This window comes from Embiotoca jacksoni, unplaced genomic scaffold (genome assembly GCF_022577435.1).
Source record: "Embiotoca jacksoni isolate LCO1_2020_lvr unplaced genomic scaffold, fEmbJac1.0.p SCAF_10, whole genome shotgun sequence".
NCBI classification, from domain to species: Eukaryota; Metazoa; Chordata; class Actinopteri; family Embiotocidae; genus Embiotoca; species Embiotoca jacksoni.
Window position 1 is genome coordinate 9895828 of NW_027185230.1, and position 20162 is coordinate 9915989.

General features: G+C 43.4%; 3 protein-coding genes across 7 annotated transcripts; 1 reads left to right on the plus strand and 2 right to left on the minus strand.

Moving 5' to 3' along the window:
* Positions 1-985: 985 nt before the first annotated feature.
* On the minus strand, positions 986-7502 carry mzt2b (mitotic spindle organizing protein 2B). Of its 4 annotated transcripts, none has more exons than XM_069165234.1 (6): positions 7324-7497; positions 6075-6245; positions 5634-5811; positions 5065-5225; positions 3291-3413; positions 986-1718 (listed from the first exon to the last, which is right to left on the minus strand). In XM_069165234.1, the coding sequence occupies exons 3-6, from the start codon at positions 5807-5809 to the stop codon at positions 1573-1575; spliced, it is 606 nt and encodes a 201-aa protein (XP_069021335.1). In that variant the 5' UTR covers positions 5810-5811; positions 6075-6245; positions 7324-7497; the 3' UTR covers positions 986-1572. The 4 variants fall into 4 exon arrangements, with proteins under 4 accessions (XP_069021335.1, XP_069021328.1, XP_069021356.1 ...); XM_069165227.1 differs by having other exon boundaries at positions 986-1721; XM_069165255.1 differs by lacking the exon at positions 3291-3413 and having other exon boundaries at positions 7324-7502.
* Positions 7428-14739, plus strand: trim23 (tripartite motif containing 23). 2 transcript variants are annotated; one of them, XM_069165218.1, is made up of 11 exons: positions 7428-7526; positions 9073-9235; positions 9992-10113; positions 10197-10475; positions 11012-11194; positions 11276-11491; positions 11927-12061; positions 12164-12293; positions 12388-12498; positions 13236-13360; positions 13450-14739. In XM_069165218.1, the coding sequence occupies exons 1-11, from the start codon at positions 7428-7430 to the stop codon at positions 13627-13629; spliced, it is 1743 nt and encodes a 580-aa protein (XP_069021319.1). In that variant the 3' UTR covers positions 13630-14739. The 2 variants fall into 2 exon arrangements, with proteins under 2 accessions (XP_069021319.1, XP_069021311.1); XM_069165210.1 differs by having other exon boundaries at positions 11012-11491.
* ppwd1 (peptidylprolyl isomerase domain and WD repeat containing 1) lies at positions 14739-19882 on the minus strand. The gene is made up of 11 exons (XM_069165199.1): positions 19724-19882; positions 19485-19587; positions 18635-18738; positions 18420-18540; positions 17883-18330; positions 17606-17796; positions 16458-16647; positions 16188-16369; positions 16025-16106; positions 15763-15945; positions 14739-14962 (listed from the first exon to the last, which is right to left on the minus strand). Exons 1-11 carry the CDS (start codon positions 19854-19856, stop codon positions 14819-14821), a joined length of 1881 nt encoding a protein of 626 aa, XP_069021300.1. The 5' UTR covers positions 19857-19882; the 3' UTR covers positions 14739-14818.
* Positions 19883-20162: the final 280 nt, after the last annotated feature.

The following is a 20162-nucleotide window of genomic DNA, read 5'->3' on the forward strand; positions in this document are numbered from 1 at the left end:
ATGCAGAGAGGAAGAGGAAGAGAAGGAGGAGAGGGACAGGAGAGGAAGAGGAGGAGGAGGAGAGGAAGAGGAAGAGGAGGCAGGAGCATATAAATAGGACAAACGGCCACATAAAAGACCCGCAGCCCGCCTCACAGCCCCCCCTCCCCCTACCTGCACCTCCCACCTCTCAGGTAGCTTCCTGTTTGTGTCAAACACACACATGCAGACAAAAAAAAAAAAAAAAAAAAAGAAAGGAAAAGAATGTATACATTTCAGATTCACTTTCATTCATGTTACCACGGCGATTAATGAAAATGCTGAGAGCAGTTTGTGCACACTGACTGCAGTGTGATTCTACTGCCCCCGTGTGATAACAGTAAAACAGAACTATTAAAAAGTATATCTTCCTCTTCTACCTGTCCGCACGCCGTCCTCCCGACCACAACACAGAAGAGACGGGGAAAAATCAATAGCACCATGCCAGTTAGAGAGAGATCAATAGCAGAGAGCATTCTTGAAAAGTGACACCCACACGCGTGTTTCATCTCCACCTGCATTCCTCCGCGTTATCAGCCATTGGAGAGGAGGAGGACAGTTCGGCTCCTCGTTCACAGGCAGACAAAGATGCCAGCCGGCAGAGAGCGACACAGAGGAGAGGATTTCTCTGCATTTACGGTCGGAGCGTCTCCAGCGGCTAAAGATCCAGAAAACAAACAGTGAAGATGAAGAAATGCTGACATACAACATATCGGTGATAAGAAAGCACATCGAGAAGTGGCCATGATTGTGACCTGCGCGCATTAAACGCCATCTCCTTCACACACTGGAAATGTGCCGAAAGTTTGCAGAAAGTTACTAAAATTCAAAGCAGAGTATTTTTATATTTTGAACAAACACGTGACATTTAAGTTTGGAGGAGAAAGTACTGAAGAGAAAGGAAGAAAAAGTAGAAATGATGCCGCAAAGGCTAAAAAAAAAAAAGAAAGAAGAAAAACGTTTTTTTATGTCTTTATCTGATTTATTATCATGATATCAAAATGTGCATGTTGAATACAGACATTAACTTTTCAGTAGAAAACATTAAAATAAAATCAAAATATTTATGTTTTTTTTGTGTCAGCCTCATTGGTTTAAACTGTATTTAAACAATAACGATAACACAACAATGAGGAGACACTGCACTGTTTTTAAACTATTGGAATTTTAAAGGACTGGTTCATCTAAATTATAAAAAAAACAAACCTGTTTTCACTTTTACATAAGTAGTGTATATCTAATCATGCATGTAGCTTTAACAGTTTAAATTGGGTTCAACCGCTGAAAAGGTCTCGACAACAAAGCTTCCAGATGAACCGAGACATTTTTTTTTTTAAATGTTATTTTTGTGGTTCCTTTCATCTCTTTCGTATTAACAAGGAAGATTCAACAATTACATCAGACACAAGGCAAAACAAAACAAAAAATCTAAATGTCACTAAAAGTCACAGAGAAACTATAAATATTTGTCATTTAGGTGAACTAGCCCTTTAAAAACCACATAAGTTAACCATAAAGAAAGCTACATATTTACAGAAGGTGTCACATTGAGTCTTATGTGGAGTTTATCTGAGAGGAGGAGCTGCTGCTGCCCGAGCTCTTGGTCTTCTGCCCTCTGGTGGCGCTGGGCTGCCGCTGCACCCGCTGGCTGGACGCCTCCCTGCCCTTCTCACCGTGGCTCGCTGCAGTTTTACTGCGCACTGCTGAAACATCACAACAAAACACACACACACACGGTGACGTAAAAAGGAGGAGGCGAAGGTCAACATGAATGCTGCTTCACGTTCCAGGCAACACGGCACGAGTGGAAAAGGAAATGATGATGATGAAGAAAAGTTATGAATGAAAAAGTAAAGGTGCAGAAGAGTAGGTTTTCTTACCTTTTCTGAAGTAGAGTTAATAACGCGGCACATCAACTGCACACGTGATTAGGAACCATAAAGTGGCAAGAAAATTTATGAAAACGTACGCAGTCCTTTCAGGGAGCTTCGAGCCGAGACGGAAAATTAACAGCGAGGAGTTTTAGATTGAGGAAACTCCTCCGAGCGAGAAGAGACAGAAAGTTCGGCGTTAGTGAGGAGGTGTGGTCGACGGCGTCCTTTTAAGGCTTGTGATTGGTTGATCGACCACAAGCTTCATCCCTCCACGGTATAATCTGGAGCGTTTCACTAACTCTGCGTTTGAGGAATATTTTCTCCGACCTCGTTGGACTTCAGCAGTTCCTCCCCTATTTTAAGAAATTCTTCATCCTCTTTAACGTCCTCCTCCCTGACCCGGACACTTGTTCATTTCAGGAGCTCTCTTAAGGGTTAAGATACATCACGTTTATCTTTAGAAGAATTTGTTCTGTTGAATATATCAATACGATGGTATTTATATTTTTCTTTTCTTTGCGTTCAGACCAAACTAAAAGTGCATTTTCACCTCATGCGAGTACAAACGCTCAAATTAAATTCGCGTTTGCATTGATTCGCAACGGAGGAATAATGAGCTTTACGTTTGGTCTGAAAACACCGTTAACTTTAAAGGGGAAATCGTCACAATTCTAAGAATTCATCGTACTAAATGTACGATGAATCTTTATGAATGCGGCCGTAGATTTATAGGCCGTGGAGTCGCTTTGCGTACTTCAAACAATGGCGACTGAAACTGAACTGATCATGTCGAAGAGCTACTTTTACAGAAATGAATGCAACGCAGAAAAAAAAATTAGGAGACACATCAGAAGAGATGATGAGTTTGACGAAACTGAAAGGCAGGTTAAAGTCACTGCGCTTGTTCAGTCACTGAGAAACTGTTGGTGCTATATTGGATCAGCCGGAGGGAATTACACTCTTAAATCTGTGGTGCTGTGTTTGATTGTCATCAACTGATCCTTTTAAATTCATAACAAAACAAAAAAATTCATAGAAAATAACAATTCTTTCTCTTTGTTAAGAGAATCAATTTTCAAACATCAAAGTAAAAAATTTAAAAAAAAGAAATCCTAAAGTAGGAGGTGTACTTCAGGATTTTTCTTTTTTTGTTTTACTTTGAAAACAAATTCAAAAGTTAATTCTGCAGTGAAAATGTCCACTTAAATATGAAAACACACACGAGCAGGTTCTAAGTCTGTCATCCACACATGCCTGTGGACAGACACGCATGCAGTTTCTACTCAGCGTGATCGTGCAGTGAGAGTTTCACTATGATCCCGATCCATATTATCAACACACATCTCTTAATATCAAGCAGGGGACAGATGGAGGACACAGAGAAGCAGACAGGGGGACCTTGAGAGTCTTGGGGGCCGTAGACCACAATCTTAGTGTTGACCCTCGTGGCTCGGGGGCCCGAGGCTGAGGGGGGGGCTGCAGGAGCCTTAGGGCTCTTTCCAGAGACCACAGAGTCGTCCTCTTCAGGGGAAAAAAAAAAGAGGACGAGTTCACGGGGGACAGAAAAGAAATTAGAAAACGACGTGCTCACAGTGACGATCAGAGTTTTACGAGTCTTCAGTTCGCCTCCATTTTTAGTGGAAGAGCTCGACGTGAGGCGAAGTGAAGACGGAGTTTAGTTAGTGAAGGGACAAGAAACTCTACCACAGCGAGCAGAGGACTTCAGTTGAGGAATGTGATTAATTTACGTGCTTGAAAAGGAAGCGAGAAGCAAAGAAAGAAGAAAAGAAAAAACTGAAAAGTAGTCAGTCAGCAGAAACGTTTCAAATCTGATGGTTACGACCTTTTTTTTTTTTTACACATCGTCACAAAAATTAAAGAACCTGATTCACAGGTCTGATTTATAAAAAGGTACACGCACACGTCACGTGTCCCAACAGCGTCCTACATGCCAACTCTGTGCTTCACGTTTCCACGACAGTTAAAAAAAACAAGAAATCCAAACACTTATGTTATTTAAACGAACGAAAAAACTTCAACAACACGTATCCAACATCGTGTCAGGTAAAGTGCGACGTCGGAACGACGCCGACAATCAAACTTCACGAAGACACAGAGAACTGGACGTTTTCGACCACCATCCGCAATTTATATTTCATCTTCTGTGGCCGTGAGCGGATTCTTCATTTCATTGGCGCAATGCATTGTGGGATTGCGGAGATCTATAGAAGCTGTGCTTCTGTCACATGTTGAGAGATATTGAAGCGGAGGTGTTTCTGGATCAAAGCTGCACACTTCGTATCAGCTCACCCGCGTTAACGTGAGAACGGACTCCACGCGGACTTCACACGCGTGATGACTTTGTAGAATAAAAAAGCTGCGGGCCCGACTTTTCCCTAAAAATGTCTGTATTTATATTTTAAAATTATTTTCATGTAAATTACACAAAAGGCAAAGAAAATGTGATCATTTTGATCCATTTCGGACGCACGCTTTAGTCACGCTACTTTGGTTCGCGTTGTTCTTTCCCGCAGTTGACGCTGCTGCTCGGAACAATGTCGTTAACGGTCTTCGGTATTATTTCTACTGGATATGTTAATACCTTTACAATTACAAATTATTTGATAAACAAATCAGGAGAAGTCATAAATCATAAACGGAAATTGAAGAATTGGAAGTATGTTTGAGTTTATCAGGAGAGTGATAAAAGTGTGATTATAATAGCTCACCTCTGGCCAAACCTATCCGACATCATCACTAACACCGCTGCACTGTTGTTTAATTGAATTAAATTCGATTTTATTTGAGCATATTGTGCATTTTTTAAATTTATTATATTTATACTTTTACTACCTTTATTTTTTATTCTGTAATTTTTATTGCTTTTGCTGTATCTTCCATGCTGCTGTAACAAAAAAATGTCCCCTTGCGGGATCAATAAAATCTATGTACCTATCTATTAAATTTTTGTTGTTTTTTTGTTATTTAGTGTGCAGAAAGACTTTCTGACAAAACAAATGCATTTATATCTGAATTGGATATTTAACATAGGAGATTATAGGGTTTGAAATCTAAGTCAAATAGATAAAAAGTGGTTTCAGCCTCGTCAAGTTAAAACTAAGGTTCCCGATGAGTCCTTCAGACTGGAGGAGGTTGTCGGTGCCACGCTCACCTCTGACCTCCGTCGGTGCCGTGGCGGCGCTGGTCGTGTGGGACGCAGCTGTCGACTCCCCGCCGCAGCTCTCCGCGACTCTCTGACCGGCACACATCGCCTTCAGAGTCTGGAAGACCGCCTGAGGGGCCACGTTCATCTTCAGCAGGTCCACGATGATCCTACAGGAGGAGGAGGAGGAGGAGAGAAGAAGAAGAAGGAGAAGAAGGAGAAGAAGAAGAAGGAGAAGGAGGAGAAGAAGAAAAAGAAGGAGGAGGAGAAGGAGAAGGAGGAGAAGAAGGAGAAGAAGAAGAAGGAGAAGGAGGAGAAGAAGAAGGAGAAGAAGAAGGAGGAGGAGAAGAAGAAGAAGGAGAAGAAGGAGAAGGAGAAGGAGAAGAAGAAGAAGGAGGAGAAGGAGGAGAAGAAGAAGGAGAAGGAGGAGAAGAAGAAGGAGGAGAAGAAGAAGGAGAAGGAGGAGAAGGAGAAGGAGAAGGAGGAGAAGGAGAAGAAGAAGAAGAAGAAGAAGAAGAAGAAGTTGAGCTCCTGGTTCTTCCTTCACAGAGAGGACACTCAGGTGTCATTGGACCTACTTAAAGACCTCCTGGTCCACGGTGACGCCTGCAGCCTGCGTCAGCTCGAACAGCTCGGCCTCTTCAGCACTCAGGACCTTCTTCTTCTTTATGGCGTATTTCTGCACGTTAGTAGTGACCACCAGCGCCGGGGAGTCCGGAGCCGGGGGGGCGGTTTGTGCTGCTTGTTGAGACATCACTAATAAGGAACATCAATATCAAAATAAACTGCATGAACGAGAGTGTTAACAGCCAGGAAAGAAAACACATCTCATTACATATTTCATTTAGCTGACGCTTTTTTATCCAAAGCGACTTACAATAAGTGCATTTCAACCATCAGGGTACAAATTCAGACAAAACGCGGTGTAAATACGACCTCCTCGTTAATTCTCAGCACACATATGACCTTATGTGACGAACATACAAAACTACTGATTCATTAAAATAAGAAAAACTTACCGTTAAAAGAGCAGCGATGAGCGTTTGAAGTACCGTCAATCACAACAAGTCCCTCTTGCTTCCGCCAAGCGGGACGCGCCAAAAATACGTCATCAACGAAAGACGTTCTTCTTCTTCCTGGTTTTGACTGGCGGGTTGACGATCAACGAATTGACGTATTACCGCCACCACCTGGTTAGGAGTGTAAATCAGAACTTCTAATATTGAACTAAAAATACAAACAAAAATTCTATCTTGCACTTCCGTTTCAAATCAAGTCACATTTATTCATAAAGGACATTTATAAACAACAATAGTTGAACAAAGTGCTGCACAACAACAGACAGAATTCAAACAATAAGCTTGGAAATCAAAAGCAAAAAAAAGTGATATGGCAATCAAACAAAACTAAAGGTTATTCATAATATACCGTAGCTGTAAACTAATAGTAAAATTGATTAATATATACTTTTTTTTTTTTTTTTTTCAAATTTCAAGTTAAAATTTATGCATAATTGGGAAATACTAATGAGAACAGAGAAGATGTTGATGACCTGATCTGCTCTGTGTTAGTCTGATGATTTATTTTTCCATACCTATGCTGAGGCTTTATGGCTTAATATACATGTCTGGCTTTATACAATGGTTGGTTTTTTTTCCAGCTGGACAACTTTTCTCAAAAGGACATGGAAATTAACAAAGATTATTTTCTTATATATACTATTCAGATTTCATATCCACAATTATCAAAATATGAAGGTGAAATCCAGGTTTTGAGTTTCTTGCCTATACAAAAGCCCTTAAACTTGTAAAAAAAAAAAATAGAATGCAATTAAGCTTTTTAACATTATAGAATGAACATGATTTTCTCAAAAAGTCATGAAATTTATTTTATTTTATTTCACTGCTTTGTTCTGTCCTCTTGTTGCACATTTTCATTTTGACCTACTGTGATGATGTTTAATATGGAATTTATTCAATAATTATTATTTTTTTTCTTTAAAGAGACTCACTGGAAATAACAAATTAATTGTGGTACATAATTATACCGAGAATAGCAGCTGTATATTCTGCGAAGTAAATATTCCGTAGTTTGTAAAAGAGAAAACGTGTCTGCAGCCTTACAAATCTTCTAACGGGGGGAAATTAACGTTTCAAATGAATGTTACCATATCGAGTTATTAAACCGACAGGTGACAGTCATGATTTATTCCCATATCCCACTCAAATATTACAATTTGTGACACGAACAGTAGAAAAAGGACGGTACCTGTATGCTAGCCTGATGCTAACAGGACTCGAAAAGCAAAACAGGAAGTACTCGGGGGGATTGTCCTCTCGCGCATGCTCAGTCCTCTGCGCTGTCGTCCGAGAATGGCCGCTGCTGCAGCAGGAATAAACAAGCACGGCGCCGGAGCGACGATGGAGCCTTGTATGCGACACGGGAGGGGAGCCAGTGGCAGCACGGTCAAGGTTGTAATATTGTCACTAAGATCCACGGCCGGATTAAACTCGCTGTTGTTTGTGCTGTCGGGGTTGTTTCCGCGGAGGATCGTCTGCTAGCTCGCCTTCGTGGCTTCTGATTTTGGGTGAATGCTGCTGCGTTGGCGTTGGTGGCAGCGGATGCCAAACATTTATCTTGATTCCTGAAAGAGCTCCGTGTCGCCCTTGCGTCATAGGAATGTCATAGATTGCTAATTGTCAAGCTGATTTAGCCGGATCCATGACAATTCCCCCCGACCCCCACCCCCGGCTGGTGTTTGTGCCTGCAGCATGAGCTACCGGCGCTAGTTGGCGTCTGCAACCAGCCTCGGTTCACTGCAGCTCCTCTGTGTGATGGCACGGCTCGGCGACGGGGTTATAAAGAGGCTGCCCAGGGAGCTCGGCTGGCATAATATTAATATAATTAATAACCAAGGTGATTGCAGCAATCCAATGAGTCCTTGCAGAGCTTCCTTGTGCATTAAACACTGGTGGAAGGAGTATTTAGATGTTTGACTTTTGTAAAAAAAAAATTACCAATACCGCAAATTACAAACAAAAGTCGTGCAAAAATCTATTTGTATTATTATATCATTAGATTATTAATACTGCAGCATCAGTGTGTCAGCAGCATGTTACTGGATGAGCCGTTTTTCATTAATTCATGCAACCCTTATTTAAATTCTCTGGAATACATTTTTAATGATGCCGAGATCACGTTGAACAAAATAAAAGATTACGTCAATAAAATATGTAATAAAAATAATAGAACTCAACAATAAAACAAAATAGGCAAAATTAAAACAATAAGCTACAAACAAGACTATATATATATAAAAAAAATAAAAATAAAAAAAAATCTTTGCAGGGAGGTTTGTGATCATGGATTTGAATTGGCCATAAGGGAGCAGGGGATTCAGTTTGTACTACTACTACTTTCTATCTGGTTTGAAATCCAGGGAAGGCAGAGAAATGTGAGTGGTTGTCAGGTGATTACTGGGAGAAAAAAAACTAAATTCTGATGCACAAATCTGTTTTCAGTTTCTGTACTTTGTTTATGAGATTTTGGATTATTTAAATATTTATTTAAATGATACCGTGTGAGAAGTTTAAAGGGAAAAATCACAATTTGTTGGAGCTGTTTACCAAATTTCCCCACTGTAGGATTAATAAAGTCTAAAATCTAAATCTAAACTCATTGACCCAGACTACACCGATTTTTTTTTTTTTTTTTTTTTTTTTTTTTTTTTTTGAGACATCACTTGGAAACTACTTGTTTAATCTTTAACAATGTGTATTTTAACAACTTGTTTTATCATCAATTGTGTCAAATATTCATGTAAAAAGGAACTAACGCTCTCAGATAAACATAATAGATTAGAAAGTACATTATTTCCCTCTAACATGTAGTGCAAGTCTTCAAAATTGTACTTAAGCAAAATATCCTTAGTTATTTCGATTATATTAAGCCAGAGTATTTATGAAATCTTTGCCAGCTGATCGTTCTGACTCTGACAGTTCACCCTTCCTTTCCCAGGTGCTCGAGTGTGGCGTGTGTGAGGACGTCTTCTCCCTCCAGGGAGACAAGGTCCCTCGTCTTCTGCTCTGCGGTCACACGGTGTGCCACGACTGTCTCACCCGGCTGCCCCTCCATGGCAGAGCCGTCCGCTGCCCCTTCGACAGACAGGTCACCGAGCTGGGTTAGTAATGGGGGTTGCTACGACAACAGGGATATGAAAATAATCATCTTTTCATTTGAATATCGATACTCACGACTTGCTGTGGGCACAATAAAAGGAAAATGTCTCTTTTTAGTGCAGGTGTGACTGTGGGGGCACAAAATCTCAAAACCAGTCCAGAACCTTAGAGAACCTTAGAGCAACACATAGCACACATTAAATTGAATTGCAAAACGGAAACGGCAGCTACTTGTGAAAACATGACCGGAGTAGCATTTAATAGTTAAACCCAGTTGCGTTGTTGTCATAGCAACAAAGTTAAAGAAGAGAATTGTACCTGGAAAATATCACATAATCCAGAAAGGGGTGGAGCTTAAAATGAATGGAAAATTTCCCCTCGGGGATTAATAAAGTATATACCTACCTACCTACCTTGACCAGAGTGTGTCAGAGGGTTTATTTTGATGCTATAGTGTGTGTTAGTTAAATTATATTGCAAAATTCTGTTCTGGAGAAGAACCCCTTTTAACAGGAACAAAAAACTTCCTTTTAATGGGAAGAAAAACTATCCTTTAACAGAAAGAAAAACTTCCTTTTAATGGGAAGAAAAAAAAAACTTCCTTTTAACAGGAAGGAAAAACTCCTACCTAACAGAAAGAAAAAAAAAAAAAACCCTTTAACAGGAAGAAAACACTCCAACAGAACCAGAATTGTCTATCTGCAGAACCTTTTCTATTTCTGCCCTAAAACCTTTTCTTTTCCTTCCCGTCTCCTCAGGGGATTCTGGAGTTTGGGGTCTAAAGAAGAACTTCGCTCTGCTCGAACTCCTGGAGCGACTCCAGAATGGAGCGACCAACCAGTCGGGCATGGCGGAGGACGCCCTGAAAGGGATGGGAGAAGTAAGGCAGCAGTGTGTAAACCCTCTGAAAGACGTGTCACCCTCACAGCACCCTTCATTTAACGCTTCCTGTTTTCCTGCCAGTGTATAATCCGGTGTGACGAGGACGAGAGCCACACGGCCTCCATGTACTGCACCGTGTGTGCCACCCACCTGTGTGCCGAGTGCTCCCAGCTCACACACTCCACTCGCACGCTGGCCAAACACCGCCGGGTGCCGCTGGCCGACAAGCCTCACGAGAAGACACTCTGCCCGCAGCACCAGGTCCACGCCATCGAGTTCGTCTGCCTGGAGGAGGCCTGCCAGTCGGGGCCGCTCATGTGCTGCGTGTGCAAGGAGTACGGCAAGCACCAGGGACACAAGGTAGTTAAGACTTAGACTCAGACTTCAGACTTCACTAATCCCACAGTGGAGAAATTTTGTCATCGCAGCAGCATTGAAACACAGTTAGGGGAGAAAAAAAAAAAGGTGCACATAATAAGGAAAAAAAATTACAAATACGTTTACGAGGAAGTAAGATAGATAAATAGAATTTTTGGAAAAAGCAAGACTAATGAATAAATACACACACACATACACACACACACACACACACACACAAACTATATACACAAAAAAAAAAATAGATACAGCTTGGGATGAATGGAAAGTGTCAGGTCCTATGAAATGAAATGAAATACAGTGCAACGTTATTTTATGGTGGTGTTGAACAGTCTGACAGCCGTCAGGACAAACAACCCGCGGCAGCACTCCTTCCTGCACTGAGGGTGCAGCAGTCTGCCACTGAAGGAGCTGCTTAAAGCTCCTACAGTCTCATGGAGGGGGTGAAAAACACCTCACAGTAGAAGTCATCATCTGTGGACGAGACGCAGTCACGCATCCTCCACCTTCCTTTTCAGCACGCCGTTCTGGAGACCGAAGCGAACCAGATCCGTGCTTCCATCCTGGACATGGCCCACTGCATCCGCACCTTCACCGACGAGGTGTCCGAGTACTCCAGGAAGCTGGTGGGCATCGTGCAGCAGATAGAAGGTGGCGAGCAGATCGTGGAGGACGGAGTGGGCATGGCGCACACCGAGCACGTAAGACGTCACTTCTCTAGAACGTGTTGGGCTGTTTTTCCCGTGTTCCCCGCGTTAACGTGTTCCCCGCGTGTTCGTCAGGTTCCCGGCACGGCAGAGAGCGCGCGCTCCTGCGTCCGAGCGTACTTCGCAGACCTCCACGAGACGCTGTGTCGGCAGGAGGAGATGGCGCTGAGCGTGGTGGACGCTCACGTCCGGGAGAGGCTCATCTGGCTGAGGCAGCAGCAGGAGGACATGACCATCCTGCTGTCTCAGGTGTCCACCGCCTGCCTGCACTGCGAGAAGACGCTCCAACAGGTAGGACAGCGAGGAGACGATTTTCAGATCGGGGTGAACTCGTTTAATCCCAAAAAACTAAATGTTGTTTTATTTTATGTTGTTTAAAGCCATAGATTATAAAAATGTACATCTTTTATGTGCAAAGGTTTGCAAAAAATACAGGAGTATAATTCTCAATATATATCAGCAATTGATCTTTTAAAGAATAAACGTACAAAATCAGATATTATATCTGTTAATTAAGGTGTTTTACTGACTTCCTCTGGTAGAAGTCTGAGAAAAACATCTTTTTCCAGAGACTCAAGCAGGAAGTAAACTGATGTGATCATGGAACCTTTCAAAGGAGTTGCAAATTTTAGTCAAATTGAAGCTGAAGTTCACTTGTAGATCTTCCAGGTTAAACAGGTTCAAAGCTGCAGCATCAGTAATGCAGTGTTTGGTTTGCTTCTGTAGGACGACTGCAGGGTGGTTCTAGCCAAGCAGGAGATCAACTGTTTGCTGGAGACTCTTCAGAAGCAGCAGCACCAGTTCACCGAGCTGGCGGATCACATCCAGCTGGACGCCGGCATACCCGTCACCTTCACCAAGGTACACGCCGGCCCTGCTCGTAGTCCTTCCTGGAAACCTGCATGTGTCATCCAAATCTGTCAGGAAAAAAAAATATGATGTGGTTTGAAAATGTGTTTCCAGGACAACCGGGTCCACATCGGTCCTAAGATGGAGATCCGTGTTGTGACTCTGGGGCTCGATGGAGCTGGAAAAACCACCATCCTGTTCAAGCTGAAACAAGATGAGTTCATGCAGCCCATCCCGACCATCGGTAGGAAAACCGCTCATCCAGAAACAACATGAATCTCATCAGCGCTGTTCTAAATAAATCTGTTTTTTAATAAATCTTTTTTTTTTTTTTTAAGGTTTCAATGTGGAAACAGTTGAATATAAGAACTTGAAATTCACCATCTGGGACGTTGGTGGGAAACATAAACTGAGACCGCTGTGGAAACACTATTACCTGAACACTCAAGGTACGCTCAGTGATGCACACATTTGACTTACAGCTCATACTGCACTGTTTACTCTTGACACAAATTAATATAAAGAAAGAACACTTTTGTTTGAATTAGACATTTGTTTTAGTCAAAACGAGCCACTGAGCTTGTTTACTTTGCGGTTTCTAAAAAAGGAAATTCTGAACTATGTGCCTGAATAGTTGCAGGTTCAAATATAGTAAAAATCCTGATCAAACCATGAGCAGTCCTCAGGTTCCGGAGAGGAAAACGGTGAATGGATGTTTGGGTTTGGTTTCTGCAAAGTGGAAAAATAAAACAAAGTAAGAAGAATTTACCACAGACAGATAAACGCTGTGATTATTACAGGCAGGTTGCTTTACTACCACGCATGTTCCCTGCAGCCTCTTTCTGCTGCGTTTCTTCTTTAGCTGTGAAGTTGTTTTTTTAAATTTCATTAAGCATTTTATTGCTTTGAATAACTACAAATATAAGCAACACTAACTGGATATCAAAAACAGAACAAACAGTGGTGAATTTTCTTTTAAACTATCTTCTATAGGAACTTATAAAAACCTCTCCTGAGCAGCGTCTTCATGCTCTTCACTGGAGAGATGGAACAAACCACTCTTCAGAGGAGAGGGGTGGATTTTAAATCTGGAGCAAACCTTCCAGTAGTTGTTGATATATTTCAGTCTGGTGTTCCAACACGAAGACTCATTTAACTTTATTGTCTTCTTCCTGTCTGTGTGCAGCGGTGGTGTTCGTGATTGACAGCTGCCACCGGGACCGACTGATGGAGTCCCACAGCGAGCTGGCCAAACTACTGACGGAGAAGGAGCTGCGAGACGCCTTGCTGCTCATCTTTGCAAACAAGCAGGTATTAAACCAACATCCTTTTAAGATCTGTCCGTGATGTTCTGTAACGTGGAGAGCTGATTATCGGTCTTCCTGCTGGTCTCTGTGCAGGACGTCCCCGGCGTCGTGTCCGTGGAGGAGATGACGGAGCTGCTCAGCCTCCACAAGCTGTGCTGCGGGAGGAGCTGGCACATCCAGGGCTGCGACGCCCGTAGCGGGATGGGCCTCCACGAGGGGCTGGACTGGCTCTCCAGGCAGCTGGTGGCCGCAGGCGTCCTGGATGTCGCCTAGAGGTCACACCGACTGAACCTCCTCCTCCCCCCCTTTCCCCTTCCGGCCTGTGAACCCGCTTCAACAACTACTTTACCTGCACCACAGGGCTGCGTCTCCAAGCCCCGCCCCCTGATCTTTCCTTCTTTGTGCACCGTTGTGGGCAAAGAAAACAAAGGTGTAAATACTTTAATCAGAAAACCACAGAAATACCTTTTAACGTCGGCCACGCCCACCGAGTTCAGACTACAACTGCCATCCCGCTTCACTTCCAAGGCAGCTCATGCGCCGCTTTCTCCCGTTTCCTAGGGGACGAGATGTTTATCTGGCGTCCGGTTGAACCGTGCCTGTATCTCCTCTCCTCATAACCATCTGTGACAGTAACCTCGCTGCAGTGTCGTAGTAATGATAGCATCATTTATGTAGCTTTTAGCTTCAGATAAAAACTTTGTTTATTCTGGGTCGGTGAGATGGGAAAGAAACATCCGCCAGATGTTCCCCTGTCTTTGCCTTGTCATGTAATGAAAGCAATAGCAGCTGTTTCATCGGGTCTTTAAGTTTAAAAAAAAAAAAAATCTTATTTAACACAGCGGCTGCAGCAGCAGCAGAGTTTTGGTTTGAATGTGGCGTTTTTCCGTTACAGAACCAGTTACTGAACTTTATTTATGGGCGGGAATGTTACTGCGACTGGAGGCTGCTGGGAATTTTTTTTTACGTCTGCTGCCTCACAAACGAACTGATCTGCTGTTTCCTCGTAGACTCTTGAGTGTTAACGTCACTGCAGAAGACGTCTCATGATATTATTCCTATTTAAACATCTCTCACACACACACGCCCCGTTTACCTGACGGTACACCTGTAATCAGCCTTCAGTAATGTGAAACACTAAACCCTGTCCCGTTATCGAGGAGCCATCCTTTGAGTTGATCTTTATTCATTGCTATGTAATGTTTACTATTTGTATCTATGTATAAAAATACAAATAATAAAAAAAAAATGCACGCGTGAAAAGCCTTCGTTTGTTGTTTTGAGACGTAGAAGCACATCGAACTCTTTGTTACAGTGGACTTAATAACGGCTTTTGTAAATGATACATAAAGTGACGCTGTAAAATAAAGTAATTCAACAAGTGTTGTTGTTGTTCTTTAATATAAAACTGTACAGGACGTGATGAAGACACGCGATGACGACACAATGAAGACGCGCGCGGTCACTTGACGGTGATGTTGATGATGCTGATGTCTTCGTACGGTTTGTCCGTCTTCGGGTTCACTTTGACGTTGGAGATCCTCTGAACGGCCTCCATGCCTTTAGTGCACCTCCCGAACACTGTGTGCTTGTTGTCGAGCCACGGCTGCACAAAAACAGACACACACACACACACAGCAGTTAAAATCCCCAATAAACGTCTGTTAACGCTGATTTTTAGCCTCCAAACATGAGTCCAGATTATTGAGACCTGCTGTGGTCATAATCAGCACAATTAGCACCAGCTGTGTGTGTGTGTGTGTGTGTGTGTGTGACTTCCTCTTTCTTTTAATGCAGCACAACAACAGCAAACTAGGTTAGTGTGACAAAACTGCAAGTTTAGATCTTTGATTAAATATTTGAATTCCTGTTTGCTCACCGACTGAAGTCTTTGTTGGTCATTTTTACACTTCAGAGACAGAAAAAGTTGCCCAATTCACAGTTTTGCATTTTACTGTCATGATTTTGTGGGTGTCAGAGACGATAATCTGGTGATTAATTCATTACTGTGCTCCTAATAAGGTGGAACAAGAAATGCGTTATTCTGTCTGCGTATTTTAAATACTTTAACTTCCTGTTTTGGGCAATTGAGGCAGCAAAAAGTTCAAATTGGCAAACTTGTTCACAAAACATTTTCATTGGTGAGTTTAAATCCACTGTTCACTCTTCTGCTCTCCATCTCAGGATAAACCTCTGAACCCTAGAACCTGAACCCTAGAGCCTAGACCCTAGAACCTAGAGTCTAAACCCTAGAACCTAGATCCTGAACCCTAGACCCTCGATCCTAAACCCTAGAGCCTAGATCGAAACCCTCGAACTAGAGGGTTCCTTTAAACATGACAGCACATTACCGAAGTTTAAGTCTGACAGGTGCTTTTATTTTGAACTATGAAAGAGTGAACTCACGGTTGGCACTACAGTGACGAAGAACTGCGATCCGTTGGTGCCGGCGCCACCGTTAGCCATGCTGAGCGTGTACGGGCGGTCGTGTCTCAGCGTGGCGTGGAACTCGTCCTCGAACTCCCCTCCCCAGATGCTCTCCCCGCCCATGCCGGTGCCGGTGGGGTCTCCAGTCTGGATCATAAAACCCTGCACACAGCGGACACCCTCGGAGTCAGAGTCACATGACTGATTAGTTCTCAACGAGTTCACGGATGATGAAACGCACCTTGATGACTCGGTGGAAGATGTGTCCGTTGTAGTAGCCGTTCCTGCTGTGAACGCAGAAGTTCTCCACCGTCTTCGGACATCTGAAAACACAAAGAGGAAAGTTTGTGTTTGTGTCTCCGACAGCGTGAAGAGGACGTCGGATCGACCTGCTGGAAACCCACTCGACGGGGAAGAGCTTGATGTGGATGTCTCCCATGGTGGTGTGGATGATGGCGCTGTCCGACACCCTCTTGGGCCCCTCAGCCTGCGTGGCCGCCATCACCTCCTCCTTCGACGGCTTCTCGTTGAAGATGTCTCTGTCCGAGTCGGCGCTCTTCGTGTCCTCCGGCTCTCTCTTCGAGAACTTCAAGAGAGAAGCGAAGAAAGAAAACACATGAAGGCAGAAGAAGAAAACCAGACGACACCTCAAAATAATCGCCCGGTGGTCTCACCATGTAGAAGCGGTTCTTCTTGAAGGCGGTGCAGAAGATGGTGGGGTCTGGCTCCACGTTGTCCAGAGCGGGGTTGTCGGACGCCTTCATCTCCACGGTGGGGGCCACGTGCATGGCCTTGGCCACGCCCTGGAACAGACTGAGCTGGACCACCCGGATGTTCTCCAGCTTCCCGAGGATCCGAACACACCTGGAGGAGAAGATCCACAACGGGGGGTTTCAGACCGCAACTTGTTTTGTTTGGAAAATGAATATAAATGTTGACATCTACTCATAATCATGTGATTTTTCTCTTCCTGATGCTGTGCTGCACTCTAGACACTGATCAGATTTGGTGTGTCCTGACGTCGCCAATCTATCTGCAAATTGGTTGCCGTGGTAACACCGTAGCTTTTCCAACGCGGAAGCAAAGTGGCAGCAGACCGTTGTCCTCCTTGTCCTCCATGGAGACAAACTCTCCACTCGCTGACAGCTCTGTTAGCGTTAGCATAGATTCTGTCACTCTGAAAATGACGTCATCCCCGTGTGACACAAGAAATCCAATCTGAGCCGGCAGACCGACCGGATTGAGACGCAGCTGTAGAAATCTGACTGGAATCACATTTCAAACCTCCATATTTTTGGATCCAGATTGCAAAAATCACATTTCATGTTTGTTTTTTTTATGTCCAGACTTTCAAAAATGAATCTGGATGACAAAAAAAAAACCCTGATTTGTGTTTTCAGTCTGAACATATCCCAAATGTATTTTGACCCAGTTCTGCGTGTAACTAGATCAAACTTGTGTGAGAAGAGTCCGAGGCTCGGGTTGTAAATTAGAAACTCTGCAAGATTTTAATATCTTACTGGAAGATGTTCTGTCCCCGAGTTATGCTTTTAAAAACGTAGATTGCCTGAGGACCTCCCATGATGCATTGAGACTCCACTCTTTCTTTTGCTTTCTGTGCATCTACATTTTTATGCCAATATTCAATGTTGTATTTATATTAAAATAATATTTTATTCAACGCTTGTTTTTATTGACTTCTTTATAATTGTAAAATGTTCCATTGTAATTTGACACCATAATGTAACTTAAATTGTTCTGTAGCCGCGACGTGTCCGAGTGTCCTTCTCTGAACACGTTCTCCTCTTTAATGTGAGCGTACCTGTTGGTCTCCACGTTGATCACCTTGATGCCCAGCATGGTGCCGTACAGCACGAAGTGTCCGGTCTCGTCGAAGATGATGTTGGTCAGCCGGATGCCGTCCACCTTCTCCAGCTCTCTGTCCACAGCCATCCTCCTGCCGAACTCCATGTCGGGCAGCTGCTGCCTCATCTGCTGCAGCTCTGTGAACATCTGACACATGAAGGCAGGCGGGATAAACGAACGGAGTTGCGACACGGGTGAAGATCCAGATCTGGAAGATGTGTGTGAGGAGTTACCGTTAACGACTCGTCGAACACTCTCATCAGTTTTCCGGTGAGGAACCGGAAGATCCGGACTTTCCTGTCGGAGGCGATGGTGGCCATCTTCCTCCCGTCGGGGGAGAACGCCAGGCTGGTCGGGTACGTTTTGTGTTTCGCGAACTCGTACAAGTCTGTGTCTGTTTTGAATTCCCAGCTCACGTGTTTGGGGAACTTGAATTCGCTTGGGAGGCCCATCCAGTACTCCAGCATCCCCGCTTTGTCGGCCGACACGATGACTCTGAACCTGGCGTTCAGGCGGATCTGAGACAGCGGAGACGAGTGCATCTTATCGAAGACGTGGAGCGGGTCGTTGCTCCCCCTCCCGTCGTAGACGAAGATCTTCCCCGTGGATTTCTCCGAGCAGGCCACGGTGGAGATGGCGTCGCCAGGATTGTAGATCCACTCGCTCTGACCCGGCTGAAAGCTGCACACAGACGAAGCAGCATCGTATCACTATTAAAAGGGCGGCGTGTCCCTCCACTCCGTCTCCTCCACATCATAACTGAGACTCACCCCAACTTCAGCATGTTGATCATGTCAAAGTTGACCACATCGAACACTTTCATGGCCTGATCGTCACCGACCGAGCAGAAGAGGGCTCCTTCAGCACTGACGGCGATGCTCTCGATCACACCTGCGCAAACAGCAGCAGCACTGGTCATACTCATCAATCAATGTGCATTAAAAAGAGAAGCAGGATATCCCACGTTGATGAATTCAATTCCTACCGAGATGACTTCGAAAGTGTTTCACGAACTCGATTCCCTCGTCCTCCTTCTTCTTCCAGAACTTGACGTGACCGTCCTGACTGGCTGTGAGGATGAAGTCTGTCCTGAAACAGGGAGAGGATGTTTTGATAATTAACTGGTTTGATTTACTCTTTTCAGGATGTGAATGAGTCAAAAACTTTATATGAAAAGTTCTCATAAAAATGTTGACATGAATCCTTAGGATTATTATCATTTTGATGTTTTATCACACAAAACCCTGAACAGATAAAAGTATGGAAATACAATTAATTCAGTCGGCAGAGCTAACAGATGCAACGATTAATCAATGAATGGAAATCTCCAAATATTATTATTATTACTATTGATCAACGGTTTTTTTTTACTCTTCACTTAATCAACAAAAACATGACGGATTATGGAAATAATCATTTGCAGCCCTCTTGACTTCCTGTATTGTTGGAATCGGCTGCAGGAAACTGATTAACGTGCAGCTTTTTGTCCCTGCAGTATTTGGACGTCCCTCCACAATCGTTATTATTATTAAATATTAATTCAAAGGTCTGCTGAATGCCTATATAGTTATAAATCCATACCATTTTAGACTGGTATGAATGTATAATGCTAAAGGATAAGAATACAGAAAATACTGGCGTATAATGTATATCGGTGATACCGACAACTGACTCCTGACTCATACCATTTTAACTGAACCTGATACATATAAACCCGGATGATAACTTATCTGCACAACTCTTAAAGATGACTAATAATATATAAGCGACCACCATACAGTAGGAGAGTTGTCCCACTGGGGAAGAGTCCAGTTTCCTTCTCGCTTCTGACTTACTTGGAGCAGACCAAGTGTGTGATAACATCTCTGTGCATGTAGCTCCGTTCATACATTGCAGCCGACGGCAGGTTGTCCAGATAAACGCGCTCATATTCCAGCACTGAGAGAAAAAAAAAAAAAAAAAAAAAAAAATACATGCAAAAGTTAGCAGTACTCTGGTTAGCTGCTGATTAGCATCTGTTAGCAGGAGCTGTAGATAAAAGACAGTTGTGGCGAATTCGCTGCCAGAAAGCCACCTTTTCTTTTCTTGGTCTTTGTGGCTTCGTTTGGCATCGGTCCGACCCATTCGGCATCTTCTCCGTCCGCTTCTCCATCCTGACTGTCGTCTGCTTTGCGCTTCAGTTCCACATTGTTTTCAGATGCCGCCATCGCTGCCGATCTTCCGTGTGGTCCTTTCCTGGTTACGGTACTTCCGTTCGGCGCCCGGACTTCTCTCACTGGTTTTAAGTTTAACTCGTTAAAAAAAGAAAACCTCCTTAAATTAATTATCCTTCATGCATTATCTGATATAATAATTTTATCAGAATATCCGTGTCTACTCACTGATTTCAACAGTGTTAGCTGCAGCGGAACAAATAAACTCTTTTGTTTCTAAGGTGCTATTGTCATGGTACACTTGGATCAAACCAAAAATCCACTTTAGGAGAGTCAACGATATTTCTTGGGATTGTTCTG

Bases quoted from the DNA above. Each gene is read 5' to 3' on its own strand.
- mzt2b (XM_069165227.1), bottom strand. From the start codon at position 5,809: ATGTCTCAACAAGCAGCACAAACCGCCCCCCCGGCTCCGGACTCCCCG. The intron at 5,226-5,633 runs GTAGGTCCAATG...CTCCTCCTGTAG, and splicing joins GTGGACCAGGAGGTCTTTAA to GATCATCGTGGACCTGCTGA. The intron at 1,722-3,290 runs GTCCCCCTGTCT...GTGATGTTTCAG, and splicing joins CGGCCCCCAAGACTCTCAAG to CAGTGCGCAGTAAAACTGCA.
- trim23 (XM_069165210.1), top strand. From the start codon at position 7,428: ATGGCCGCTGCTGCAGCAGGAATAAACAAGCACGGCGCCGGAGCGACG. The intron at 7,527-9,072 runs GTTGTAATATTG...TTCCTTTCCCAG, and splicing joins CCAGTGGCAGCACGGTCAAG to GTGCTCGAGTGTGGCGTGTG. The intron at 9,236-9,991 runs GTTAGTAATGGG...CCGTCTCCTCAG, and splicing joins CAGACAGGTCACCGAGCTGG to GGGATTCTGGAGTTTGGGGT.
- ppwd1 (XM_069165199.1), bottom strand. From the start codon at position 19,856: ATGGCGGCATCTGAAAACAATGTGGAACTGAAGCGCAAAGCAGACGAC. The intron at 17,797-17,882 runs GTAACTCCTCAC...TTCATGTGTCAG, and splicing joins TGTTCGACGAGTCGTTAACG to ATGTTCACAGAGCTGCAGCA. The intron at 14,963-15,762 runs GTGAGTTCACTC...GTTTTTGTGCAG, and splicing joins TCGTCACTGTAGTGCCAACC to CCGTGGCTCGACAACAAGCA.